Source organism: Cephus cinctus, unplaced genomic scaffold (genome assembly GCF_000341935.2).
Source record: "Cephus cinctus unplaced genomic scaffold, Ccin1 Ccin1_scaffold0494, whole genome shotgun sequence".
Classification (NCBI taxonomy): domain Eukaryota; kingdom Metazoa; phylum Arthropoda; class Insecta; order Hymenoptera; family Cephidae; genus Cephus; species Cephus cinctus.
Genome location: NW_014333166.1, coordinates 54,602 through 81,492, shown reverse-complemented (window position 1 = coordinate 81,492; position 26,891 = coordinate 54,602). Strand labels below are relative to the sequence as shown.

The 26,891-nt window shown below is 36.5% G+C and overlaps 5 protein-coding genes and 1 non-coding gene across 12 annotated transcripts; 3 read left to right on the top strand and 3 right to left on the bottom strand.

Moving 5' to 3' along the window:
- The first annotated feature begins 1,167 nt into the window (after positions 1–1,167).
- LOC107268181 (Werner Syndrome-like exonuclease) lies at positions 1,168–3,575 on the top strand. Its single transcript, XM_015740695.2, has 7 exons — positions 1,168–1,843; positions 1,910–1,975; positions 2,236–2,363; positions 2,436–2,660; positions 2,736–2,880; positions 2,966–3,067; positions 3,175–3,575. The coding sequence occupies exons 1-7, from the start codon at positions 1,793–1,795 to the stop codon at positions 3,256–3,258; spliced, it is 801 nt and encodes a 266-aa protein (XP_015596181.1). The 5' UTR covers positions 1,168–1,792; the 3' UTR covers positions 3,259–3,575.
- Positions 3,301–4,263, top strand: LOC107268182 (putative lipoyltransferase 2, mitochondrial). The gene has a single exon (XM_015740696.2). It carries the CDS (start codon positions 3,329–3,331, stop codon positions 4,052–4,054), a length of 726 nt encoding a protein of 241 aa, XP_015596182.1. The 5' UTR covers positions 3,301–3,328; the 3' UTR covers positions 4,055–4,263.
- LOC107268179 (ectopic P granules protein 5 homolog) lies at positions 4,212–15,937 on the bottom strand. Of its 5 annotated transcripts, none has more exons than XM_015740691.1 (28): positions 15,557–15,580; positions 13,780–15,225; positions 13,314–13,718; positions 13,019–13,241; positions 12,761–12,933; positions 12,559–12,699; positions 12,195–12,485; positions 11,573–12,117; positions 11,317–11,494; positions 11,181–11,204; positions 10,795–11,022; positions 10,557–10,720; positions 10,307–10,492; positions 10,117–10,240; positions 9,525–10,046; positions 9,315–9,457; positions 9,072–9,249; positions 8,811–9,008; positions 8,598–8,729; positions 8,252–8,488; positions 7,924–8,107; positions 7,290–7,849; positions 7,054–7,223; positions 6,776–6,984; positions 6,473–6,718; positions 6,196–6,412; positions 5,925–6,134; positions 4,212–5,842 (listed from the first exon to the last, which is right to left on the bottom strand). In XM_015740691.1, the coding sequence occupies exons 1-28, from the start codon at positions 15,578–15,580 to the stop codon at positions 5,491–5,493; spliced, it is 7,710 nt and encodes a 2,569-aa protein (XP_015596177.1). In that variant the 3' UTR covers positions 4,212–5,490. The 5 variants fall into 5 exon arrangements, with proteins under 5 accessions (XP_015596177.1, XP_015596179.1, XP_024941283.1 ...); XM_015740693.2 differs by having other exon boundaries at positions 5,491–5,842; positions 13,780–15,245; positions 15,557–15,937; XM_025085515.1 differs by having other exon boundaries at positions 5,491–5,842; positions 12,195–12,395; positions 12,487–12,699; positions 15,557–15,937.
- Positions 15,164–26,891, top strand: LOC107268180 (homeobox protein rough). Of its 3 annotated transcripts, none has more exons than XM_025085524.1 (4): positions 15,164–15,261; positions 19,996–20,824; positions 23,696–23,930; positions 25,830–26,889. In XM_025085524.1, the coding sequence occupies exons 2-4, from the start codon at positions 20,392–20,394 to the stop codon at positions 26,038–26,040; spliced, it is 879 nt and encodes a 292-aa protein (XP_024941292.1). In that variant the 5' UTR covers positions 15,164–15,261; positions 19,996–20,391; the 3' UTR covers positions 26,041–26,889. The 3 variants fall into 3 exon arrangements, with proteins under 3 accessions (XP_024941292.1, XP_024941293.1, XP_015596180.1); XM_025085525.1 differs by lacking the exon at positions 15,164–15,261 and adding an exon at positions 17,084–17,211 and having other exon boundaries at positions 20,377–20,824; positions 25,830–26,891; XM_015740694.2 differs by lacking the exon at positions 15,164–15,261 and having other exon boundaries at positions 19,912–20,824.
- On the bottom strand, positions 16,275–20,812 carry LOC107268161 (disrupted in renal carcinoma protein 2). Its single transcript, XM_015740646.2, has 10 exons — positions 20,684–20,812; positions 18,518–18,731; positions 18,159–18,461; positions 18,010–18,100; positions 17,824–17,936; positions 17,512–17,766; positions 17,312–17,444; positions 16,878–16,983; positions 16,447–16,816; positions 16,275–16,375 (listed from the first exon to the last, which is right to left on the bottom strand). The coding sequence occupies exons 2-10, from the start codon at positions 18,660–18,662 to the stop codon at positions 16,275–16,277; spliced, it is 1,617 nt and encodes a 538-aa protein (XP_015596132.1). The 5' UTR covers positions 18,663–18,731; positions 20,684–20,812.
- Trnar-ucu lies at positions 17,107–17,179 on the bottom strand. The gene has a single exon. It is a non-coding gene; the product is annotated as a tRNA-Arg (tRNA).

Sequence of the window (26,891 nt, the reverse complement as noted above, 5' to 3'; positions counted from 1 at the left end):
ATTTTTTATAATAATATTCAAAAAGGATTTGTCATGAAACGTTTGGTAACGTGATTCATCAGTTCTTAAAATAATTACTCCGATATGTACTCTCGTTCCTTCAGATCCTCATAACCAGAGGGAAAATAAAAGAACATCAATTTCATAGAGTCGTCCTGAAACTTTGCCATAAAAATTTCAATAGGGAAAGAAGCCCATCATGAAATCATTCTTCGTGATTCCAAGCCACGTTGGAAAGTTGAGGGTGCACAGAAGCAAGTAACGTTCAGTATAATTGAGACCTAGTCTAATGCTGACCCGAAGTAACAACGATATAGGATCGCGTTAGAAAACGATCATCGAGAAAATTCTAGAGTATCGAAAGTCATTTACAACGTTTCTTACTGCAAGTTGTATTATACCATGGAGATTCGTTAATGATGATCGTTACCAGGTACTAGAGGTTATTGAAGAATGAAGATATTTTCACCTGGTCGCAGCCTACTTTGTTTAACTCTTTTTAACATCAAGACAGTCATTTAGTCATTTAGATCGTTTCTACTTTACTGCCATGAAAGTCTATGCATTAATTTACATACTGTCCATATATATATACAAAGTATATACAATCTTGTAAGTAACTTTTAATGGTACTGTATATACAGTTTCTTCCATAGATAGTAGCTTTGAAATTGGCAGGTATAGATAAGTAGCGAACGTTATCGATCTCTGTTCTATGTGAATTTAGATCTCGCTGTGTATCTGTCAGGAGAAGACATAGAATGAGAAAGTGAAACCGCATGTACAATCGACTCTGGCATAAAAGAAAGGAAGAGCTATACTGCCGTTACCTACTGATACCTACTGCTAGTATGTACTAGTACCATAAGATCAGTCTTCTCCACGTGAGTTAGGTACGGGAATAATTGCATTTGCATTCGTCGAGAAACTGAATCATTAGATTACTTTCGTTCGCTGGCTCAGATACGCTCGATAGGAGACACTTTTCACAGGATACAGTAATAACACTGAATGAGATTGTGAGTACCCTTCCACGTAGTAATCATTAAATTAAATGACGATAAGAGCTGTCAGAGCCATCCTCTAAGCTTTCCCCAATTTCCTGATGACTTATTGCTCTTAGAATTTCATACGATGATTTTTCTTCAACAGGTAGTGTTATTTATTTTAATGATTATTATACACTGATCTGTACATACCGAATTATAATCCTTTTTTTAGATTTTTATTTAGGTTGCTGGGGTAATCGTGGAATGGAGAGGCGAAATGGTATGGAATCATCATCAAATCGTAATTATCTTAATTCGTGAGATTTTATTTCAAGTGAAAAGGGAATTTGATGCCGATACGCTCTATTGAACTGGGCTCGTGCAATTCGGTACTGTACAGTGTAAATAGTCTGATAAATGGAATTAATGCGTTTATCCTAACGTGAATCTTAACAGACGCCAATAGGTCCAATCAACTTAAGTAATTATATTCTAATGGGGAATATGATTAGAGATATCAATGTGTCTCCAATGGTTTTATTAGTGATTTAGTTGATTCATCAGTTAATATTGTACAATATACATGTGCTAGGACCTTTTGTGGATTTTTATTAGACGGTCCTGAAAATGTTCAATCTGTGTATACACATACTATTATACTTTTATTGGCGGGAAATGCCAAGTGACCTACGGAGTGGAGCCGTTACACAGCTGAATAAGGGAACTTCAAAATTTGTTCTAAAACCACAGATCAGCGTTATCTTGTGAAACATTGTGAGTAAAATTCGTTTTTGCTATTAGTTATGATGCAGACACGGAACGCAAACTATCCTTATACGCGAAAAACGAACAAGGTTAGTACTTGGATTTTGTAGGTGCATATAAATTTTGGAGCACACTTGAAGGCAACGATATTTCAGAATGCTGTTAAAGAAGAAAGTAAACTTCTAAGACGATCACCAAGAAACAATCCGGATTTATTGAAGGTATGCTATGTATTATTTTCTTGTTATTATATATGAATAAAATGGTTGAGGATTTGATATAAAGAATGTACGTTATATTTAGTGTTTCGAATACTTTTCTTTGTGAATTGTCAGTTCTCACGGTTCCATTAGTTTCAAGTTTTCTGGCACAGGAGTGACTGCGCTCTTGTGGAAAATGGAAATCATGAAGAGTAAAAGTACTCTTCATCATTCCTAAATCCTCTCACGAGTACCAATAAAGATATAGAATTTGTTTGTAGGAAAAGGTAGAGCAACAAATTTCATACAAGGAACCTGATATATCCACCCTGCCGTCCATTGTATTTAAAGGAATTATTAATTATGTCAATGATTTTTATGGCTGTGCCATTGTCTCTGACGGTATCATGTAAGGGTATTCATTATTTATATTCACCTTTGAAAAACGTGAAATTACAGAAAGTCGTACTTTTTTTTTTAGACATGAGGTAGAGAGCAGCAAGGATGATATTGTACCTATAGGATTTGATTTAGAATGGCCTTTTAGTTTTCAAACAGGCAGTGGAAAGACAGCACTGGCTCAGATTTGTCTTTCTGACAAAGTTTGTCATCTGTTGTATCTCTACGACTTGCAAAAATTACCTGCAGCTCTCATTGTGCTGTTAAAACATCCAAAAGTTAGATTAGTCGGTGTCAACATTAAAAAGTAGGTACAATTTTTATGTCCGATATTAGAATTACTAATTATTCACTCTCCTATTGAAAACTATAACTTTTACAGTGATGTTTGGAAACTTGGACGAGATTTTAAAGAGTTTCCTGCAAAGCAAGTTGTAGAGAACAATTGTATTGATTGTGGTCCATTTGCAAATAGCATCCTAAAGCGTTCCTGCCGTTGGAGTTTGCAAAAACTAACGGCGTATTTGGTTAGTTAATAATCTAATATTGAAGTTATGATTTAAAACATATCCATTAATAATTGCAAAACGGTGCATTGCTCTTTTATTACAGTTACAGAAAAAAATCAGCAAAGATCCCAGCGTACGAATGAGCAAGTGGCATATTCAGCCGCTCAGCAAAGAACAGAAAGCTTATGCAGCAACAGACGCCTACGTACGTAATTTCATTACTGAAAATTATTTCTAGACCGATTAAAAAAAGCTAAAATATTTAGAATTCAATAACAGTAACATGAAACATTCATTTTATATTTGTTTTAGGTCTCATTGCTGCTTCATCAAACAATTCAAAAAAAGGCCGATGAACTCGCTCTCAAATTAGAAAAGGAAAATTATGAAATTTGATTGAATTTGATCACGAGTAAGATAAAAGTTAATACTTCCGACTGAGTACAAATTAAAATACATTTCTAAAATGAGTGAGAAAGTAGTAAAAGTACTATGGGCTGGTAGACTGGGTTATGGAGTAGGACTTCGTCTGCAAAAAGCATTGACCTCTCATCATAATGACACAAATTTAAATATGGCAGTACGAAATACTTTAGTTCTAGTAGAACACAATCCCGTGTACACAATTGGAATACGAACAACAGGCTATACTCAGGAAGATGAAGATAAGCTGAGAAAACTTGGTGCAGAGTATTATAAGACAAATAGAGGAGGTCTCATAACCTTTCACGGACCTGGCCAGCTAGTAGCATATCCTATAATAGATTTGAGGCAGTTTAAAGCAAGTGTTAGGTGGTACGTTTGTCGAATAGAAAAAATGATAATAAGATTGTGTGCAGAATTTGGTTTAAGGGGACAAACTTCACCAGACACTGGTGTTTGGATCGAAGACAAAAAGATCTGTGCCATTGGCATTCATGGTAGTCGCTATATCACAACACATGGATTAGCTTTAAATTGCAATACTGATTTAACATGGTTCGAACACATAGTTCCATGTGGTATAAAGGGTAAGGGTGTGACGAGCATCACCAAAGAGCTTAATGCTGAAGTCACTGTCGAAGAAGTAATACCAATATTCAAGAATGCCTTTAAAGACGAGTTTCAATGCTCTTTAATAGAATATCCAGCAGGTGAAGCATCACAGTTACTGCGAACTGCTACAAAAGAGGAAGTATTAAAAAGTAGTTAAAATTAGTATAACCATAGTATCAAATTTAGATTAATTAATGCTCTAGTATAAGCAATAGTAATAGCTATGAAAATTAGGATTTTTACAATACGGACAGCATGAATTACAAATTATTATTGTTAATGGTGTTTTAATCAAATTATACTGAATGCTCTACTTTCAGATTGCAATGTATTTTAATATTTTTGTCAATAAATACATTAACAACATATCAATAGCATGTGTTCTTCAATATATTATTATAATACAACCTCAAATAATAAAACTATATTCGGCACAGCCTATATACTATTAAAATGTACAACTAGTTAATTCAAAAAATGGTCACAGCCTGGTTTAAGGCCAAGCATAAGGGATACTGTAAAGCGTACCGTGAATATTATACCGCGACTAAAAGTGGTCGTGTCTTGATTTAACAGTTAAAAAAATGTTATAAACATTTTAAATTAGTAACGACTAAACAATCATTGTGATCATGATCGTTGCACAGTGATGATTCTATGCCTATTAGAGAAATGACAAGTAAAAGTCGCGCAACGAGCTTGTCGAGTCTTTGTGTGACAATAACAAGATAATCACGAGACATTAACTTTTCTATTTACTCGATTCACAATGCTCCGAGTATGCGGATTTACCTTAAACGAAATATGTACGTACAGAAATTTTTTGAGTAATTACGATATGCAGCATATCAAATCTTTTTCAATAATGCTAAAGAGAATATCTCACCCCATACAAGTGATCTATACTGAACTATGGATCACTGTGTCCAACTGTTATTAAATAGATTTTGCAAAGGTGCAAATGTCTCAAGTCAAAACACTTTCAACGTTTAAAAGAGACTCTACGAATAGAATAGATATTGCATGTTCCTTGTTTTATTCATCTTAGCATATTTTACCTTTTCTTAAATGTAAGACAGTGCATCTCGTGAGTTTTAAGAAATTGTCATTGTATCATCAGTATCAAGTTTTGATCCCAAACCTGCCATAAAAGATGCTGCCTGCTTTTTCAATGGTACACAGGTATACAGTTATACGCTTACCTCTTGCAAGATCTGAGAAAAGATACGTCTTGTCCTGATAAAAAACATGTCTTGGAAAGTCGCAGTCTCCTATCGATGTATCCTAAACTTAGCCTTCAGATTTGTTTTAACTTAAAGAACAACATACATATGAATGTGAGCACTGGATTATCACTTGAACTCAATAAAAGAAAAGAGAAAGAATATAAGAAATAGTAGAACGCCAATTTTCAAAGAGTAGCAACTAATGACTAGATTCGTACGAATGAAATTGATTAAATTGGTTAATTACAAAATTGAAATGATATAAAAGATTAAAGAGGATAAGAAATAAAAACAAATCCTTATTATCTTGTTCTTAGTCCACGTAAACGAAATCATCTGTACTACTCATTAGGGACAGTACCATCCATTATTCCGTTAAAACATGCAAATATCTCTGAGTGTAAAGTTCAGCCGTGAGAGTCCCAGCGACAGCTACAGCATTGTGAAGTGAATTCGCAGAGTCTCTGATAAGCTTAATCGCTTGTTCTATATCCCCTTTAAGTTCTGCATACTGTTTATTCGTTAAAAGAGCTTCCAAACTCTGCATTGCTTTAATGGCGTCAGCGCTGGGTCGAATTTCCATGGCGTCATTGTCGGTAGATCTCGTGGGCGCTACACCTGGAGAATGCGAAGTGTAACGTACTATTTGCTGTTCCGATTTTGATTCAGGAAGTTGAGCCAGACAGTACACTCCTAAGGCTCTACTGAGGAACTTGCATCTGCAAGGACATGGAAGCTTCTATTAAAGTTTTGAAACTTTATGAAGTTCTACCTGAGTTACGACATTAATTGTCAAGTTACCTGATAGATAGCTGAGAGCCTTTCCTTATACCAATGGCTCCCAATATACCCCAGCCCTGACCAGCATCGTCGGCCATGGTTAGTAATGCGCGAGCTAAACCCTTCAAGGCTCTCGCAGCGATTACTGTATTTTCACTGTACTGACATTGTCTGTAGGTTAATTCCAAAGCTTTCCCCCATAGCAGAGGTAACTTCTCTTCTACTGTATCACTATTATAAAATTAATGTTAATAAATCGGTATGAAAAGTAGCTTAGAATTTGAGTACTCACGTTGGTTTAATAGCAGCAATCCAATCTATTAAATTTATAAGAAGCATTCCTTCCTCTCTGATATCTCGACAAGAAGGCAGTCTTTTCAAAAACAGTGCATAGAGTGCAAGGAGTCTACCTTCAGCGACTAAAACTCCTTCTACAGGTGGCTGACGAGGCACCACAGGTTGGAGAATAGTTAAGACAGCGCACCAGGTTGGTTTCAAGTCCTCTGTAACTGAAGGATAACAGTATATATTTTGTTGCTTGTCAATATTTAATTTTAATATTTCCTTACTGTTGTGCTTGAAGTAAGCATCCAGGGCGGCTTCCATGAGTTCTCCTAAGGTAGACGGTGAAGCCACAGCTATTCCTATAACTCTCAGTATCCCCATAAGTGTAGGACTACTAGCAGATTTTTCTAAAAGCCATTGTGCCCAGCTAGTTCGAAGTTGCTCTACCAGTAATCCACTTTGATTCACCGAGTGAAGTAATTCAGTAATTAATAAACCAGCTTCTAAAACTTGTTGTGGTTCTGATACAGCTGGAAAATTCAAAACGTATATTTTCTTCCTCAAACCATTCATAATATTATACTTACTGCTTGTGATTATACTTTCCATATCGTCCAGCATCCTTGTTAAAGTATTTACAAAAGCTTTTGGATGCGTGGATAAAAGTGATTTATATCTAGTTGTACAATTCACTAGCAATTTCACAGAAGACCTGACATACATCTGCCTCTTCTTCAAGGTTGTCGGATGGAAGTGTGTTACAGACGGATCATACGCAGCAGCAATCTTGAGTAAACTAAAAAGAAGTTTAATTCTTGATTGCATCCTTATTAATTTGGTGAAAATATAAAGAAGCTATCATTACTTATTAACAGCCACATCTATCGGATGACTCTGGTCACTTTCCAGGCATAGAATGGCTCGAGGGTCACAGCTCATCACATGCCAATTGACTACCTGATCATAAGCAGTAGCATCAACCAAGTGCCAGGCAAATTTCTCAGCTTCTACCATCAGTTGAATAGCCTTATCATTCTATAAAATCAAAGTAAAATGTAACCTTCTAATCCTTGAATTATAATATTAACATTATAGACTCACCTGTCTGACATTAGGCTCATTAGAGAGTTTAACTAGTAAATTTAATAAACATATATACATCCTGGCTGCCACAGGAAGGGGCTGAGTGGATAATAACTCGTTAATCCACAATGGCCAATTAACACTGGTAAATACACTTCCCAAAAATAAATGACTATCAGGTAAATACTGATCAACTACTTTCACCATAAATTCAACGTCTCCTGTACCAGGTGAGAATCTATCCCACGGCAACGATAAGAAATTCCCATGAATAACATTAAGAATGTGTTCCTTGACTGAGGCATGTGCGAAATTCGTTACGTAGAACTGCCACAGGTAACAAAGAATTTTACTGGATGCTGGCATAGTATCGATAATAAATCTAATGCATTCAACGAACATGGCCACAGTTCGATTAGCGTATGGTCCATCTGTTATTATCCATGGTAATAACACAGATCTATCATCAGTTAACTGTTGAATCCAGGCTGCTGTTGGTTCGCGTAAATTTCTCGTCCAGTATGGTGTTATCCATGGAGCGAACATTTCGCTCAGTACAGGCCATATTTTCTCGCACACTAATAATGATAAACTAGTCTAATTATCTGTGATAAAAGTATACGAGAAAGAATTTGTCTAATTTCTGACTTACGCTGATCCGCCAGGGATCCTCTGTCAGAATGTAAGGTAAGAACCACAAGGGCGTGTCCAACCATACCAAGAAATGTGGATAAGGGTTCGTTGTATACTCTGTATTTAGGATATAGACCGTAAAGACCGTACTGTAGACGTTCTTTCATAAAGTGTTTGCTCAATAGTACAGCGGTATCGTGCATCTGAAACAATCGAAAGTTTCCCACTGATAGTTATTGGTTCCTCCAAAAAATTATCTATTCTTATTATTATTCAGCTATAGGTAACTTTGTACATGCTGAATATTAATGCACGTTCTTTATAAAGTTATTATTGTACAAACTGACCTCTTGACGAGATAATAATCTTTGTTCCGTAGCATAACGGCGTATCTCATCTCTGACCTTTGTAGGATGAATTGGCGCCGCGGTTTTTGATCTTCCACTCAATGCGCCTAATAAATCTCGCCATACGTCCAACGAGAGATTTTGACCTTCACTGCCTTTCAATACAGCACTTAAAACTTCACCGTAATGCTCAGGAAATTCGTGTAGAAGCACAAGCCGTAGGTGATTGCGAAATAGCTGATTAGAAATGATTTACCGTATATACAGTAGGAACTATTATAGTTTTATAACAAGCAAAGGTATTTTAAGATAATCAATTTAATCTAAATGAATGAAAGAAGAGTACCTCGTGGAGTATGAGTTTTTCCTCCTCAGGATTTAATCCAACATTGCACAAGGCTCTTGATACGAGATCAATGAATGTTGACCGCTCACTGAGTCTTGGTCTTCTATAATTTAGCCAGCTCCCCACATCAAACTATGACAAATATTGATAAATGATTATGCCGATCATTCAATATTGTTGATGGATGAATTATGGTAATTTTGTAATATTTACCTTGGATAATAAGACGAAGCATAAATCGGTATTTGTCCCAGTGGATAATTCTACTACGGTATGATACATTTGTAAGAAGGTGGAGGCGCCACCTGCTACAGGGGTAAAATGTGGGCCCAGTAGGCCGCCAAGATTAGGCCGTTGCATTATTGTGTTTAGTAACTGTGGACCCTGAGTTTCTTCTCCACTGATAAATATCTAGGCAAAGTAAAAATCAATGTTAATATATAACTGATGTAATATTTATTTATCCAAAAATACCTGGCCAAGCTTCTCGATACATGTGGTTATAAGCTGTTTGGTTGGTGGACACAATGATACTTCTTCCGTATAAAAGTCCACCAAGTGATAAAAGAGCTTTACACCACTTTCCTGAACTTTCTTGAGCATCGTAGAATTTTCACTTGTTCGACTTAAGTTTAATTCATGTTCAAGGAGTCTACGCATCAATATTTGTTTTTTATTAAAATTGTCGACTCATATGACATTAAAATATATACCTACCCTATCAAATGATCTGCAAAGACACATCCTTGAGTAACTTTACTAGGAGGTGGTTGACTTGCTCTCACTAGCAGATTTTCATACTCTGCTCTATTCTGACTGATCATATGATCTACTCCATCGTTAACACGAGCTTCTGCTACCTATACAATTAAAGAAACTATAAATTTTCAATTCAAACAAACTATCTTAAGTCCATCAATTTAGTACCTTAATTCTAATAACGGCAGGTCCAGCACAGTGAACCGTAGGTGGCGTTCCAGACCTCGACCTTTTGTGACTCATAGGAGCAGGATCACATAAGGCATGTAAAGTGACTCGATTTTCAATTTCCTTATACAAAGTCGGTACAAGTTCTAAAAACGTACAATCCACAGCCGTATGTTCGGATACCATTAGATTATATGTTTGAGCATAATCAAGGATTACTTTGAGATGTGGCTTTATAAGATTCACAACAGAATCTGGATTGTACAAATTGTCTCTGGATATATGATTCACGACCAGATTGTTTCTGTTCAGTGCAGGTGGTGGAATTGGTTGTTCATATGTATTCAGTCTTCTGAAGATCCTGTGTAAAGGATCGGCAGGCTCTAGCGGCGTGGTGGGAGTATGTGCTGTCTTTTGATACTGGGCATCGATATCGCGAAAGCAACTGCGTTGCCATTCTTGTACGAGTTTTAATTGACTTTGCTTAACAGACCAGTAATCAACGTATTCCAACCAAGGAGTCTAAAGTTATTAATTCTTATTAATTAAGATACCAATGAAAATATTTTAATTGCAAATATAAATTTCATACCCGATCTCCTTGTAGGAGCAGCATCAATTTTTGTGACATGTATTGTGGCGGTAACGCAGGAAGGTATAATCCGGATTCTTGCAGTTTTGGTTCCTCCAACCATAAGCTCAATGTCTTATAGAATCTAAATTAATAATTTAATTACACATCTTGATTGATCCGTGTACCTCCTGTATTAAAGTATACTTACTTTGCTGCATTGAAGTAAAATACTCGTCTCTCGTCCGTAATTGGTCTCTCATTATCAAGGTCCTTTTCACCCTTAACTTGAAAGTATTCTGTGGTGTCATGAAGGCGCTTTTTTAATTTTTTCAAGTAACTCAGGTTAATCATCCCTTCAAAAAATCTGTCTCCTATTCCACCGCGATCAACGGCGCTATATTAAAAGATTCAGAAGTAAATTAAGTCAGTCATATCAATATTATACAAGGGACACTCACCCTGAAACATTGGGAGCCCTCGCTAAAAACAAGGTAAAGAAATTTTGCCACAGTAAAGGCAAGATAGGATGATCCATTGGAGTATCCAGAGCTTGTTGAGACCATCTGTATATGGCTAATCCATTCACACCGAAAGGTTGCACTTTAACAGTAGCACATGCTTTCTAAAAACGATTTCAAACATTATAAATACATTCTATGCTAAAATTAAACGTTCAGTGTAAAATAATAATACTACCTTGAGCGCAATGTCCAAAGAAGCTTTAGTTTGCCATAATAATTCGCGTAGAATTTCATGCCAGAGACCAGTTTTCAATTCCCTATCTTCCTGCTCAGTAGTCAATATGCGATAGGCAAGCCATACTGATTGTATAGATCCTCCCAAAAGACTGGGTGAGTTTGAGGATCCTGTTGCCCAACTCAGGAAGGATCCAAAAGATCCAGAGTTTCGGCCCAAAGGAATATTCTAAAGAGGAACAATACAGTCAATTAAATTAACCCTAATAATAGTCTATAGTTTTTACGATATTAAATGTGTTAATAAAAACAAAACATATCCCTACACATAGGAGCAGGATTTGGTGTAATAATAAAAAATAACATGTCAAAGGCAAAGAAGCATACCTCATTACCTCCCTCTATTGTTAGCTAATAAAACGGGAAATTAGTTCATAGCATTTCGTAGACAGATTGTAAAAAAAAAGAGTATCCTCAAGGGTGAAATTGCCAAAAGCAGTGAAAGAAACAAAAAAGTAATTACCGTAAATAGATTATGGAATATATTCTCTGTTGTCGCCCTGGCATTCAAATGAAAGAAGGCAGCACGTATTAATATGTCCATCAAGTACATTACACTTTGGTCCCTATTCCAATCAGGCACCATTACAAGAACATTTAGCCAAAGATTCACTAAAGGTTCAGGACTTTCCTGGCAAAACCTGAATAATATATATATTAACATATTACCATAGAGCTCTGTTTTAAAACTAGGTATCAGTACGATATACAACAATAACCTTTTGTAATTCTGCATATGGGATTCTATCATACTTGAAAATAGTTTGAGTATCGGTCCTGGGAATTCAGGTGTAATAAGATTCTTAGCCATTTTCATATACGTCCTGTCGGCAGTGACCAGTGAAATAACGAGGCTGACAAATCTTTCATTCTTAAGTAAAGAATCGTGACAGTCCAGGAACAATGGTACAATATTATGCAACGCTATCAAGACCTGCTCGTACTTATAATAACATTGTAAAACTTGCAACTGAGTAAAACCCTTAGAACAGATCAACGGTACTGAGTGGCCCCATGTAGTCATGAGTGCTGCGACGTAACAAGCTATAGGCTGCTTTTCACGTACGCCAGTTAATAGATTTTCCAATGAGGAGTCTGAGTCTAGATCAGGTAACCTCGAGAAGGCAACAGCTGGATTTGATATGGCGTATTGAGATGCAGAGTCTGATTGATCAAGTTGATGCAATCGTAATCTAGAGATCATTTCCCATGCCCACAATGTGAATGCGTGCTCATTACTCTGAGGTCGTACCATAGACGAAACCTATTGCAGATTTGTTTAATAGGTAAAGTCCAGTAAATTGCAATAATTTGAAGATAATGATTAATCATTATCTGTACCTGTTTAACACCTTCTGCTAATAGAGAGGTTGTTTGTGCCGGACTATCCGGTACGTACTTCATTGTAAGCTCGACTACTAGCAAAGCCACACGTCTGTGTAATGTTATGGGCAGGTATAGACTGTCGTTACTATCAAATCCCCAGTTCAGATTATTAAAAACAAGGCGTGCTAAATGATTTTCTGTAGAGGACAGCGGGTGCTGATGCAACCAATTAGAAATAATAGTTAAGTCATCGTCTCCAGGAATCCACTTTCCTATTCTTAATTCAGTGAACAGGTATAAACTTAACTGTAAATGTAAGATGCTTCATTAATCTAACTGATCCCAGACAATGAGGCCCACTATCAAATTCTAATATTACCTTGCCGGCTGTGACAAAATTATCTTTTAGCTTGTGAATTATGTCGGACAGGAGTGACGGATGTTTGCTTGTTAAATTTGATAAAAGAGATCGAGCATCCTTAGAACAGGATTCCTGTGTTTTCTCACTGAGAAATCCAATCTGTATAATAATATCAACATTAGAATCTTATAACGCATAAGAAAAAGGTGTAAGGACTTACTTGAAATAAATCAATTGTAGTTGCTCGTACAAACTGATAATCTTGATAAGGTCTTGCCATTGCCATATTGGCAAAGGTTGTTAAAAGGAAATACGATTCATCTCCTGCCATGCTGCTTAATTTTTCTTCAAACTCTTTACGTAGATTTAGAGAATTCAATTCCGTTTCCCACTCTTTATATAATAAACAGTAACAAATTATACAGAGAAAATTAAAGGAACATTAGTTATATGCTACTATTATATTCTACTGACTAACCAGTAGGGGATATTTCAGACTCTGGTAAATTCGCAGAAGAAGAGTCGGTGTGTAGTATATGGAAAATATGCCATAATGTAGAAGATGATACAATGTGATAGGGTATAGCAGCAAGATACTGCCAAGCACCTAACCGCCGCGAAGAAAATATACACTGGACGGCCCTCAGAAAGAAAGAATCGTATTCCGTCTGTAGTCTTATTAGTATCGATGGATCTGTTATCTGCGTTAATATATTTATTCGTTAGATTATATTAAAATAATTAAAAGTATTTAAAATATTTATCAATTGTACCTGTCTTTTATCAAAGGCTTCCCATTGATCACTAGCATACTGTACTACGTCTCTGATAAGTGCACTCAGTCGTTTAGCTAATTGTCGATATCTAGGAGAATCATATGTCTTCAAACCTTGACGTAATAATCGAACAACTACAGTAGAGAATGCAAATATTCGTAATATATGATGTTCCGTCACAGCACTTTTATCTTGTCTGTAGTTTTCATCTTGTCGTTCTACCAATAGAACTTGCTCGAACAGTTTGTCCAAGGGTATTTGATGAAGTAGAGAAATAAGATCACTCTCCCGTAAATTTGCACCTATGTTAGCAATATCTTCATCGTCCTCACCCTCCTCGTCGAGCATAACCCATACAGTATCACCAGGACTGTTACTAGTGTCTTGTAGTGATATTTGAACCTTCAATGTGAATAGTTAATTTTAAAGAAGGTTTATCAATTAGCTTATAAAATATACATACCTGTTCGAGAAATTTATCTCTCTCTTTAACTGGTAGCAAAATAATAGCAAGCATTGTTATCATATGATTCAAGTGTGGATCGTTTAATGGAGAACTACTTGATCCTCTGTTTCGAAGGGGTACTGGTGTCTGAATGTATCCGACTGCCCAATTGGTAACACCACCAGGACATCTCAGGACGTGATTCAGTAGAAAAAGATGATCTTGCCAGTTCGCTACTCTTAGGAGCACTGCTACGAGCTTTGATAACCATTCTCTAGTGTCTGATACAAATTTTCCGTCTTTCAGTACTTTTCTTTGGAAATTGAAAAGTATTGTGGTACACATTCTCAATTCAGCTAGTTGTGGCATCATATGAGGCGGGGTCTGCGTTGTGCCTAGACTTACAGGAGCATTTTGAGCCAGGTTGGCAAATTCTTTGCAAGAAATACAAACTCTTTGAACATAGTGCTCGATGTGTATCTTCAGCATTTCTGCTTCATAGCAGTATAATGCTTGCGTATTGTGTAGCAAGTCTTTAATGGATGATAAATTTCGAGAAAGTGCGCTTAAAGTCTGTTGATTAAAATGTGCAATTGAATATTCGTGGGTGGCATTAACTGGATTCCCATCCTGACATTCTCCGGTTTCTGTTATAGAAGCTTTATCTAAGCACCAGAGCTGTTTTTGAGTTTCCTTACAGATTCGCTTTAGACTTTCCAATTCGTGGGAGTTTATGATCAAGTGATTTCTGACACGAAGGTAATTCATCAGAAGTTCATATAATCTATGTTGCTGACGAAGTGCACTACTTCGTAGTTGAGTCTCCACAAATTCTGTTATAAATAGGTTGGATAGGGCTAGTTCTTGATTTGTATAAAGCGCAGTTAACTGTGTCTCAGTGAAAGGTCTGACATCCTTGTAAGTGACTTTTGGTTTTTCATATTTATTTACAATTACTTCTTGTAATTTCTTTGGTTGTTTTTCCAAAGAGGTAGTCTTCTCTTGTTCTGATACTTCCACTGATTTTGAAACAAATTGTTGAGACTTAGTAGACTGAGCATCATTGATTAACACTGGAGCAGTTGGAGCAACATCTAGCAATTGAATTGTGGAAACATTTACACTAACTTCTTCTACTTTCTCTTCAAACTCATCATTCATTGGTGCTGCTGCCACAGTGATCTCATTATCTACTTCATCGATTTCATCAATACAAGATGTAACAGCATCTTCTGCATACGATTTGTCTTCCATATCATTGGCCTCTCTTTCAGCAGCTTCCTTCTCATATACTTCTGTGTCTATTGCTGCCGAATGTAATTCACTTTCCATGTTCTCAACAGCCTCTACTCTGGGATAGTTTGTCGGAGATTCTCCAAGGAGGCATTCAAATTCTTCCAGAGTTGGTGCATCAGGAATCTGGCTCTCCAAAGTGATGGACCTCCCTCGCTCTCTCTTCTTCTTCTATAGTACACATTGTTTTACTGGTGCCATTTGAATGTAAGTATTAAACACGTGTTTATATATACAGTAATAAGAAAATTGGACACTTCAAAAATTAATACAACGTAAATTCGTCAGTCTGTGCTGAACGCAAAGATGTTTAGTGTCAGAAAAAAAAATGAAATAAGGCAATATATTACGTCAATGCATAACGTGCCAAAATCGACAACGTATGACGTATCCAATCATCTAGATTATTTATTGTCATTTTCTTAATTGCTAATGCTTCTAAATAAGCTTCAAGGATTGAATGACAATGCGAATATAATTGACAGCGTGTGGTTAACCTTACCTGTCGTGACTTTTGTCTTTCCATTTTAGTTGAAATTAATAAGGAGTTGCACAGTTCTTCGTTGACGTCTCTACCTCTATAAACTCACAGTATCGTTGAATATGATGGATCAGTATAATGGCATTTATAATAAGAGGAACGCATTATTAAAATTTAGTGCTCACACTCACTGGCGACACAACTGACATTTTTATCGACTGACCGCCATGTTGCTTGTAGCATTTAAATTAAATTTCAATATTTATGAAAAGTGAAACAAACTTTGTCATTATAGGACAATAAAACAATCTCAATTCCTATAAGAAACTTTCATTGATATTTGATTAAGCAAATTATCCTCTTGGGAGTATTGTTCAAAACAAAGGAAAGCTTAATTCATTCTCTTAGAGCACTGCAATCTTAATCATTTTAAATCATCGGAAATGAGCAACGTCCGATCTTGCAATTGAATAGATACAATAGAACGTAATATAACTATGAATAATAACGTTTATTAATGAGATTGGATACGTATGTGTCAATTTAAAGAAAACCTTTCTTTATTCTCAGAAAAATTTCTGACTATTTTATTACGCTGCTTGAGACGTGGTTTTTCTTGTCGCTTCTCTTGCAGAATCAAGCAACGATCCTTATCAGTTAAGAGATAAGGACATTTCGTTTTGGTAATGCTGAAACAATGTTTTTGTACTAATAAAACTTTGTTCGTATTTTGCAATACTTACTCCAGTTTAGTCCTATTATATTCCTCCTTCACGTAAATCACTAAAATAAAGGCCAGGGTGAGATTGCCGAAAACACAATAGCTGGACCAATGTTCTCCTGAAATATGACAAGAAAGCGTGCAATTCATCTTTTTAATTTTTCGCTTTATAAGTCAATAGTAGTCTTACCCATTTCTGGCACAAAATACAAAAAGTAAAACATGCTGCCGATTACGTTAGCTAGGAAGATCATGTAACCGCCAACGATAGCTTCAGAAATGGGAAATGCAATCTCGGATGCCAGTTCCAAAAACAGTGCAGGAGTCGACCAGCTGGCGGAAATACCCAAGATCACTGCAGTGTAAAGTTCATGTTTGTGAAAAGATAGAATATGACTGTCGAGTAGAAGAACCCAGAGAAACATCGCCGATGATACTGCGAGAAGCGTATATATGGCGATTTTGAGATGTCCTTGAAATATATCCATGACTCTGGATGCTGTAAGGCTGAGGACACTGCTACATATAATAGTCCAAAAAGCAAGCCTGTCCGCCTCATCCTAAACGAATAATAAATTCTAATAATTGAAGTTTCATTTGTCGATACAAAATTATATTTACTTGAGTGACAGCTGGCCCGAACGTCATCGTAATCATTGCTAACCAGGGTCCAGTAACTCCTTGGCTTAAAGCCGCAGCCAGGCATAACCGCCACATGTTTTTATTGCTTAAAAAAATGTATAAAATGAAATAATATAAGAGATTTTATAAAAAGCAATAATGAATGCACAAAAATTTCTTTGCAAAAGGAGAAGAGGAGTCGAAATCATTAATAAAAAAAAAAAGGAAACATCCCTTGTGGGGATCGAACCCACGACCTTTGGATTAGAAGTCCAACGCGCTATCCTCTGCGCCAAAGGGACTTTAATACTTTTTACGAGAAAGCATTTTTTAAGTAAGTTTTATAAAATTGTAAAAAACCAGTATTAATTTGTGACTCAGCATGAACTATTCAGTGACATTGAAATGCGTAATCAATTAGAATTGATAATTACTTAAGCAAACGGAGAATGGAGTCCAACACTGTAAGGTGAGATGACTGCGTAGTAGAAGTTTCTACAGTCGTATAAGGTTGTTTTGGAAAAAGCCAAAGAACGCCAAAGAGAACCAATAACTGAGCTATCATTTCTATTAAAAAAGGCTTGTCTTTATTTACAAGAAAACTTATCATCTATTGATTTAAAGACAGAATTACCTATTCTCATGAACGACATGATTTGAACGCGTAGAGCGACATGATCAAACGTAGCATTGGGAAACATTTTAATGGCGTCGGAATCCATGGCAATCCTTGGCATTGAATGAACTGAATATTTTTTTCTGGCATAAACTATATTTTCCGTAACATTAAATACCCTGTAAGTTGCATTAGATACTGGGATCCCAACAATAGCAGGCCCAATTAAGTACGACAGTGCCATTCCCAGCTGATTGAAAGCTGCCGAAATTCCTAATAATTCAAAAAATAATGAAATGTCTCATTTACGAAGAATATTTAAATATTTACCAGTAGCCGTGGTGCGTTCCCCACTAGGAAACCATATGCCAGATACAAGAGCTGTTGCTGGACCTACTATTACTCCAGACAAACCATTTAAAATTGCCGCGATATGCGCTGTTCTAGGACACCAAAGAATCAGATTTTTAAATGCTTGATTAACCTTGTATCAAAAAGAGAAACTAAAATACATACGTGGTGAAAATAATTTCCTGCGAAGACAAGCATCGTATAAAAGTTGCAAGGCTTGATAATATAGCAGCCAGACGAATAGGGATCAGCAAACCTTTAAGTAGTAATCTTTATAATGACTATAGTATCGAAGTTAATATTATTAAATATACCTTTCGTATATAGAAGCCAACAGCATGGAAAACAGCACGTAAGATACGTGATGCATCCCCAATTCGAAAGAAGAGCCACAAGGCTTTTGTGCCAAGAAGGAAATGCCATCATGGCTGAACCTGCTATCGGTCCCCAAGTATTCCAAATGCAACATTGCATAAATGCCAGTGCACAAAAGAAACCTAATGCCAGCCACCTTTCTTTCAATCGTTTAACATTTCGGGTCACTTCTAATAATTTTGACAATTCGTTTAGTTCCAGGTTTGACTGGTACTGTGTAACGGTACGGGAATTTGAATTGCCTAAAAATAAAAAAAATTAATTATACTGAAAAATAAAATTTGAATGAGATACATACGTCCTCCTGGATATTTCGAACAAATATCAAAATTTCCTGCAGTCTGAGTAACGCGTCGCGACGCATTTCTACATTTTTTCTTTTCTCTTGTTGATCTGTGTATTCTTGGCAATGGGGAACTTCTAGCTTGACATAGTCTGGCCATTTTTGTTTTAGGTATGGAAAATCTTATCTCCCATTTTCAATGGTGGATGTCACAGGAAATTATATAAACCTATTAAAAATTTTAAAGTGACAGAAAAACAAGTGCGACGCATGGGGAAAACTTCAAGATAAATTTTGGGCTATTATGTACGGGGTGTCAAGAAAAAATGAATGATATATATCTAATGTAAAAATATATCGTTTTCTTTTTTAATTATTTTATTGGACTGTGGACGGCTTTGCGGGCGGTTTATAAAGTTTTAATATATCGTGGGAATTATACACACTCCTTAACTCTCTGATAATGTAGGAGGACGTAGTTTAACTGCAGGACCAATGAGGAGTCGGGAAGAAATCGATGTAATTGGAAACGTCCAATAGGAGATAAGAGAAACGGTTCATGCGCGGCTCATCCCTAAATTCTCCCTCCAATGTATTCAATTCTATTAATAAAATTTTTTGATATTCATCAGAATGATTTTATAATTGAGTGTCGGCATTCCTTGCTTGACATTACTTCTAAGCGAGATGCATTATGCTGATAATTTTAATTTAGTGACTTTTTTTTTTACTTTATTCGCAAGAATTTTCATTGAAATTTTGACCAATCAAGAAAAAAGAAAACTAATCGTTTACTTTGCTTTTGGAATGTATTCACATTTCTTGGTATACATATCTATCATCTTATGTGTATAGATGCGAGAATAAGAGATGAATACAAAAGAAAAAGAAAAAGATTAGGAATACCTACTAATAAGAAGGATTCCCAGCATCCTCTCAATATGCACAGGATTTCAATTGAAGAAAAAGAATACCAAGATAGATTGCCCGTTGCGCAGTTAACCATGAACATGAAGCTACATTAGTAGCAATCTTGGTTATAAAAATTGTCTATAATTCAAAACAGAGTTATTTACCCGGAAAAAAAAATTTCGAACAAAAACTTTAAATATGCACAAAACATTTATAAAAATAAATATTTTTCACTTAATCCTTAAATTCGTACGTTTGAAACATTTCAACGATAGATTAATTTGAGAAATATTAAAAAATTCAAATAAAAATGTTGATACGCTTTTCATTGTTGTAGATTATTTTAACCATAAGATATCCGTTATTATCAGGAAAATGTAAAACGATATCAAAGGGGCGGGTCGGTATTAATCGGGGAATTAAGCGAGCACCATAGAGTGGGGATGTAGTTGGTATAGTAACGTGGGCAGAAAAGAGGGAAGGCTATGGTTAGCCCTCTCCATTTTCATACCAAACCACGATGTGAGCGAATGGTGATGCACATTCATTCAGATCTGTGAACCGACTATTTTGCGCCGTAGTGAACAGAGTTGAACATTGTTGAGAATCGGACATCAACCAGTTGTACAAAAGTAGCAGCAGCAGCAATAATAGCGTGAGAAGTAAAAAGTGGCTGGGAAGACTCAGTATAGTGTTACCAGTGATCGTGACATTAGTGAAAATATAAAAAGTAATATAAGAATCGGTAGAGAAAAAAAACAAGTGAAGTGCCACATAGAATATAAGAATGAAAAATATTTTTGAAAATTCACTGCAAGGTAGTCAATGAATAAATCATGTATTAAATCAATAAAAAAGTCGAATATTAAAAATGAATGATTTTTAATAGAACAAATGAAAATTTAGCATATTTTTTTTTCGGTGTCTCAATAATGAGTGTAACATAGTGTTTTCTATTGAAGAGAGTTCATAATAAAATGGCAACAAAGACGCAATCAACAGCACGGCCATCTTCGCCGCGACGATTTTTCGCAAGAATTTATGGTCACTTAGAGTCGAAAGACTCAAAAGATTCCAAGGACGATGATTCAACAGAGATTTTAGGATCCAGAACAGATTCACCAGGTTCCCCAAGTGATTCCGGTACACCGGAGAACGCGGAAACCTCCGAAGGGTTAATACCCAAACCGGAAGGATGTGCAAGAGTGTCCCAGGAGGATGAAAGAAGACCTGAAAGAACGACACTTGGTCTACCAGGATTGAGTTTACCTTTTTTGTCGCACGGATTCTTTCCTGGCGGCCCTACGCACCCTCTCACGCACCTGACGCATGTCGGACCTCCTCCGCCTCATCTTCACGGTTTACCGCCTTTGGGATCCGAAGCTCATTTTCATGGTTTCTCCGCTTTTCGTGAGTTTCTTTCGGATTATATTTTCTCTGAAAAATGACACGGGTGATTTGAATATGACAAAATATAAAATCGTTGATTCATCCAGGATTTTCTTATCCAAGAATCAGACCAGTGGAAGTTTCTTAATCCTGGATGCTGTACTGTGACTCAGTGAAATCTGTTTACCATTCCTACCGTGGACAGGACTCAGGATATAAATAGAGGATCCTTGGATCCCTCCTTCCCTCTCGCTCTTTCTTTATATATTTTTGTGGTCAGAGACGAAAAGATGTAGAAACTCTTCTCAATAAATCTCTAAGAAGGCTTGTCCAGTATTATGTTGTAGGATATGCGATACTGTACACCTCTATATGATACCACAAATATCCACTTGGTAGAATTTATTTTGTAGAGATTTTTATATTTTTCAATAGCCAATACTCTGCGCAAGGTATTTGCATTAGTGTTTCTTTAAAAAAAAAATTTATTTCACAATGAGAGGATATGTCGATTCGATATACAAAAGACACGATAAAATGCATATGGGTTTGAACGTATTCATTTAATATCCATGCAGTGTCAAATTCGCGATTTGCATTTAATTCTATGAAATTAAAGAAAATATCACAAATTTATCTATGCAAATTTATAATAAACATACAATTAATAAATTGTTTAAATCTAAACATCCTTTGATTACCAAAAATCACTGTTAAAATCCAGCATCGATAATTCTGTTATGCATAATGTCCTCGATCAATGTGTCTTCTAATTTGTTAGTAATGTCAACTTGGTGTTGGACGTAAACGCCAATTCAATATACTGTCACAAACAAACAATCAAATAAATTCGCACGGAAACTCACCAATACGTTCTCTAGGATTTATCGCGCCTCGCCACCTCGTAGCGATATTGTGATGAGATTACGAAACGCAGTTGGCCGCATCTCAATGTACAATATAACCAACACCCTCCATATTTTCTCAACCCCCGTGTTTCTCTCGTTTTCCATGAATGACAACCGCGTGCGATTTTAAGCCGTTGTCATGGCGCCATCACTACCTTGAGTTGTTTGAGAAAGAGTGCGAATCATCCCCTGGTTGAGTTTAGAGATTTCAACGCTGCTAAGTGACACCACTCACCCTTGTTATAACGAATCTGTAATATATATCTGTATAAAGTTACTAGGTTATGGAATCAATTTTACGATCATTGTTAACCATTGATCTGGGTAGATTAATAAATAACAAAGTCCCTAGCGCGCCCTAATTGCAAATTGAATGTCGAGGTAGAGAAACAGATCAGGTGACAATGAGTTCACCGAGGTGTAATAAATTGTTATCGTTATTGACAACAACGTTACACTGGTCTTTCACGTTAACTAAAAACCCACACGATAATAGCACGCTATTAGAAATTATTTGTATAATTATAATTTTTACTGATTTACTGGAGATTCTTGTGACTTTGTATATTAGAAATTAATGAGTGGCTTTTCATTCGAATAATTCGGCACATGTTAAGTTATTGAGTGAGGACGATCATCACATGTCATTTCTATGGCTAGGATTTTTAATGGCAGATTTCGTTCTAATTGAATCCGCTAGGGTAGCGTGCCGCGTAATTCAAATAGATTATTGAATCGAGAAAAGTACAAAATGAATTTGAAGAATTAAAAAATTAGTACGGTCTATTTTTAGCTTAGCGGGGAATTTCTGATTCGTGTAACTGTACTCCACTTCGGCAATCCACTTCGTAGGATAATTAGGATGTGGGTAAGTGATACCGGAAATCGGGTGCTCGAGGCTTCGCAATCTGGTCGAGGAACGGAAATAGGATACTAATTGTTGCTTGAGCCTTGATACGTCACATAACCTGGACACGTTTGGATTCTCTTTCTATGTACAGGTCCTTCCATAATTAGTAATACCTTCATTGTATGTCCTTCGAATTGAATTAGTATCAGTCGTATCCAGGTGTTAGATCAGTACAGTTCAGTGAAGCTGGGAATATACAGCACTCGATAGATACGTACCTATGACACGTGTCTGTTCTCACGAAAAACATCTGAAAACTAAATGGTTCCGGCCGAAAGACTTTAATTAGCTGACACAATCAATTACCCTACAGATGAATTAATAACGCGTGAACGAATATTTTATTTACGGCATTATTCTCTTCACGGTATATTAAATTGTATTCACTTAAACCGTCGAAGGATTCGTGTAGAATATTATTCTGTTGATAGGGTTGACATCCAATGTGAATTCATAATCTGAAAATTTTTGTTTGGACTGTTCGGCGGTTAGCGTAGTGCAAATTAGAATGGATTTAAGAGGTGTCGCGGTATTTGGCGTTAAATTGAAAATGCTTTATCCGGATAAATAAAAGCTGAAAGGCCATTTTAGCAAAGCTTTATTGAACGCAGTGGAGATCGTTTGAAAATTGGTATATTGATGTAGTTTCTGTAAGATTAAGTGAAGTGCTTAATGCTGCTATGAAACGTCATAAAGATTCGGAGGCCAGTGAAAATATCCGGTGTCCAATTAAACGTTTATATAAAACAGTGACTGAAGAATGAAAGTAATAAAATTGTCTAATTGTGATTGATAATTTACCGGCGATCGTAAGTCGATCCTTATTTCTCCATTGATAATTGGTAATCGAGCATAACTCAAACAATGGATCGTTCTGTTAGAGACAGCTGCTAAGGCGTCAAGTCATTAGGTTAGGCCTAGTTCCCATTAGAACAGCAGGAAAGTTTTTGATCGTTTTCAACGGTCTGGTTACATGAAAAAAAAGGTCGATTCACACACGAGCATAATAAAGTTACTTGACAGATTAAATCAATAAAAGAAAGAATAAATGATTTTTATTGTTAACGTTAATAGTGGCTCGTCGAAGAAGAAAGGAGGGTCGACCCAGGAGGCAGAGGACGACGTTCAGCGGGGAACAAACTCTTCGCCTGGAAGTGGAGTATCGCCGTGGTGAATACATATCACGAGGTCGAAGATTCGAATTGGCAGCGTCTTTGAGGTTAACGGAGACTCAGATAAAGATATGGTTCCAGAATCGTAGAGCCAAAGATAAGAGAATCGAAAAAGCACAGCTGGATCAGCAATACCGGTAAACTAAGAAAAATAAGACTATACTATACTATATAATTGTGTATATTACATTTCAGTGGACTATATACAAAGTAATTCTCGACGTGTAGACCCTAACGTGGGAACGTGGACAGACCACCTTATAGAATCTATGGTGTGGAATCAGGAATAACGTTTATCCATAGGTTTATCTATGGTTTACACCACGCTTAGAGAAATCAGGTGCAGATTGGCAGAATAATACAGCAATAGAGATTGAGGCGGGGCTTGACTGTGATTCGCGATAGGTTTAGAATTAAGGGTGTGAGACACCCCTAAATAGCCTTAAGTAGGATTATTCGCGTGCGTGATGCCATTGTGCCTCGTACACTTGTTCACCGGAAGTTGGGGTTTTGCGATCACTTATCCCTTGTGCCAAAGGCAAGGAAATCAAGTACCGACAGCGTGTTATGAAAATTGAGATAAGCAATGTAAAAATGAAGTTTTTCAAGCACGGTAAATGCACGTTAGTAAAACGCATCTACTAATGGCTCAAGTAATAAATTGATCGGTCGAGCTATACATCAGGGATGACAAGATAATGATTTAGCTGGATGAATCCTCTGGGGTTCCGAGGCTGCTGCGTGAAGTACCATATGCTTGGTATAGTGGATGACGTCCGCCATTGTTATTGAACTTGGAACACCTTATGATTCCCATGACCGGCCGATTCTTGTCCACCCTTCATATTACAACACAGTAAGCAGAGACAGGATGACCAGAGATAGTAAATGTGTATTAGCTGTCAGATACAGATCATTAAGTTATATCCACGTGAAACTACACATAGTTAACAATTGTTTATGAGATTATAATTTAATTGTTCTCTACTCAAATCCTGATGACCAGGTCAGAAAAATCCAAATCCAAATCCTGGTCAGATCTTTATGCAATGGCGTCTTGTATGATATTGGTCTAGGCTTATAAAAGCCCATGGAAATGCAACACGCGATTTCGCTCTTAAGTCCACAGCTAAATGGATCCTTTGCGTTATCCGAGTCCCGTTCCTTTTCAAGATCTTTGCAGACTCCTAATCTGTTCACTACCTCAAGAACGTTTACTGGAGGATAATTAATCTCATCAGACAATAGGAATTATATTTTTAACTGCTACACGAGAACGAAGTACTTCTGATCGTTAGAGAAAAATAGTTTTCTAAATCCTTTAAGACGATAAAATTTTCTTTAGGTCGCTTAAACGTATCCAACAGGAACCATCATTAGTACGTGTTTTATGACCTAATTTATTAGTTAGATGTTGCGTGTTGGTTATCGCGATTCCAATTAACGCTTCGTTAAAGCTTCATTGTTATTAGCGGGTGTATCTTGTAATTTGTCTACGAAAAAACGCCCTACGAAATAACTGGACACTGTCATCCCTTACGGCAGTGTCCTAGTCGTTCTTCCCTTTTTTATTCCTTTTCCACTAGAATCCCCCCCTGCGATTCTCGACGCCAATTAGATCGCAAAGACAAAGAATTAACGTTCGTCATTCGAGCCTCGTTTAATTGTATCCTGATGACGATGGCGTGTCTGACGGCAATATAATGGAGGATACTCCTCACCAGGTGCTCTTGCCTACAGATATTTTCCCGGAGATAAATACCCTTCTGGATTATAGTTTCTAAACCACCCTCGTAGAGCACCCCAATTTACTTTATGTCTTCATCCATCCGCTAGATGGTCTCAGATGATGTGTATACATAATATATTTTGACCATTGCTCGTTGCTACTTACATACGTAAACTTGAGCGAAGTCAGCAGTCATTGGATATATAAAAATATTGAAAAAGAAGTTCCGTAGTTTAATGACGCGTAAAGAAAGGAATATAGACACGTATATAGTTGTGGTAATTTTTAATTTTTTTCATTATTCCAGCAACTTCGCCATGTCTACAGGACTGGTGAATTTTCCAGTATACGGAAACGCCGGCTTTTGTGGACTTTGCCTCTACAAGGATACTGTCGGTGGTATTGCTGGACACACGTGCGCCGCCCATACATCCGCCGGAAGTACAGAACTGGCACAGCCCAGCAGTAGCGGTAGTGAAACGTCAGATAATCCACCGACGGCCGTCTCACCGATGTAGGACTCTTCCCGAAGGACTTTCACAAACTGGAACCAGAAGCTAGCGAAGGCGTCTGATAATCGAGGGAGAAAAATACAACCAAAGACGTAGAAAGTATTATATGATTTATTTAAAGAATTTTTAAAAAAGAACACGCTACCGTACACGAGGTATTAATTATATAATATATAAAAAATTCAAGAATCCCTGACATATGTATTAATATTTCATTGTAAAACGATATCACGTGTTGTCATTAACAAGGGATGCAATATGGCGAGGAAATAATTATAATAAATTAATTTATTGTATCTAAAGCCAAGTTAAATACTTAATCCCGTTTACCTGCATCCACAAAAATCTTATACATTGATTAACAATTTGTAGCCATATTACATCGTTAATTAATCCTAGTAGCTTATATCGATGGAAGGTTTGTAAAAAAATGACATAAAACGCTTTATTACAACTGAAAGAAAGTTTATTAGTTTTGACAATGGTATATCGGTATTTTCATTAAAAAAATTTATAACAAATGTCTCAACGCTATCGGCAAATAGTTACATTATGTCGAATCAACGAAGACGAATTAATCGTGAATCCGTAATAAACAAGGCGTACAGTAATACGATTTATCGAGCATGCAATAAAAATACGTATAAGTTACAGATTTAATCGCATAGCCTATTTAAAGCTACGTCATACAGTTACACGATAATGGTATACAGGGTGTATAGAAAGAAAAAAAGAAAAAAAAAGTGAAGGAATTCGCACTTACGCAGACTTACCTCCAACGGCGGTTGAACGCAGCTTAGGTAGACGGGCAACGGGGGTTCGTTCTCGTCGTAGACGGGCCAAACGGTAAACCAGAA

Excerpts from the sequence above, each read along its gene's own strand:
- LOC107268181 (XM_015740695.2), top strand. The coding sequence starts at position 1,793 with ATGATGCAGACACGGAACGCAAACTATCCTTATACGCGAAAAACGAAC. Across the intron at positions 1,844-1,909 it reads ATACGCGAAAAACGAACAAG|AATGCTGTTAAAGAAGAAAG; the intron begins GTTAGTACTTGG and ends ACGATATTTCAG. Across the intron at positions 3,068-3,174 it reads ATGCAGCAACAGACGCCTAC|GTCTCATTGCTGCTTCATCA; the intron begins GTACGTAATTTC and ends TATTTGTTTTAG.
- LOC107268182 (XM_015740696.2), top strand. The coding sequence starts at position 3,329 with ATGAGTGAGAAAGTAGTAAAAGTACTATGGGCTGGTAGACTGGGTTAT.
- LOC107268179 (XM_015740691.1), bottom strand. The coding sequence starts at position 15,580 with ATGGAAAGACAAAAGTCACGACAG. Across the intron at positions 13,242-13,313 it reads AAGCCTTTGATAAAAGACAG|ATAACAGATCCATCGATACT; the intron begins GTACAATTGATA and ends ATATTAACGCAG. Across the intron at positions 11,495-11,572 it reads CATATGCAGAATTACAAAAG|GTTTTGCCAGGAAAGTCCTG; the intron begins GTTATTGTTGTA and ends TATATTATTCAG.
- LOC107268161 (XM_015740646.2), bottom strand. The coding sequence starts at position 18,662 with ATGGCCAGACTATGTCAAGCTAGAAGTTCCCCATTGCCAAGAATACAC. Across the intron at positions 17,937-18,009 it reads CAGGAAATTATTTTCACCAC|AACAGCGCATATCGCGGCAA; the intron begins GTATGTATTTTA and ends TTGGTGTCCTAG. Across the intron at positions 16,984-17,311 it reads TCCATTCTCCGTTTGCTTAA|CAATAAAAACATGTGGCGGT; the intron begins GTAATTATCAAT and ends CATTTTTTTAAG.
- LOC107268180 (XM_025085525.1), top strand. The coding sequence starts at position 20,392 with ATGGCAACAAAGACGCAATCAACAGCACGGCCATCTTCGCCGCGACGA. Across the intron at positions 20,825-23,695 it reads TCATGGTTTCTCCGCTTTTC|TGGCTCGTCGAAGAAGAAAG; the intron begins GTGAGTTTCTTT and ends TAACGTTAATAG. Across the intron at positions 23,931-25,829 it reads CAGCTGGATCAGCAATACCG|CAACTTCGCCATGTCTACAG; the intron begins GTAAACTAAGAA and ends TCATTATTCCAG.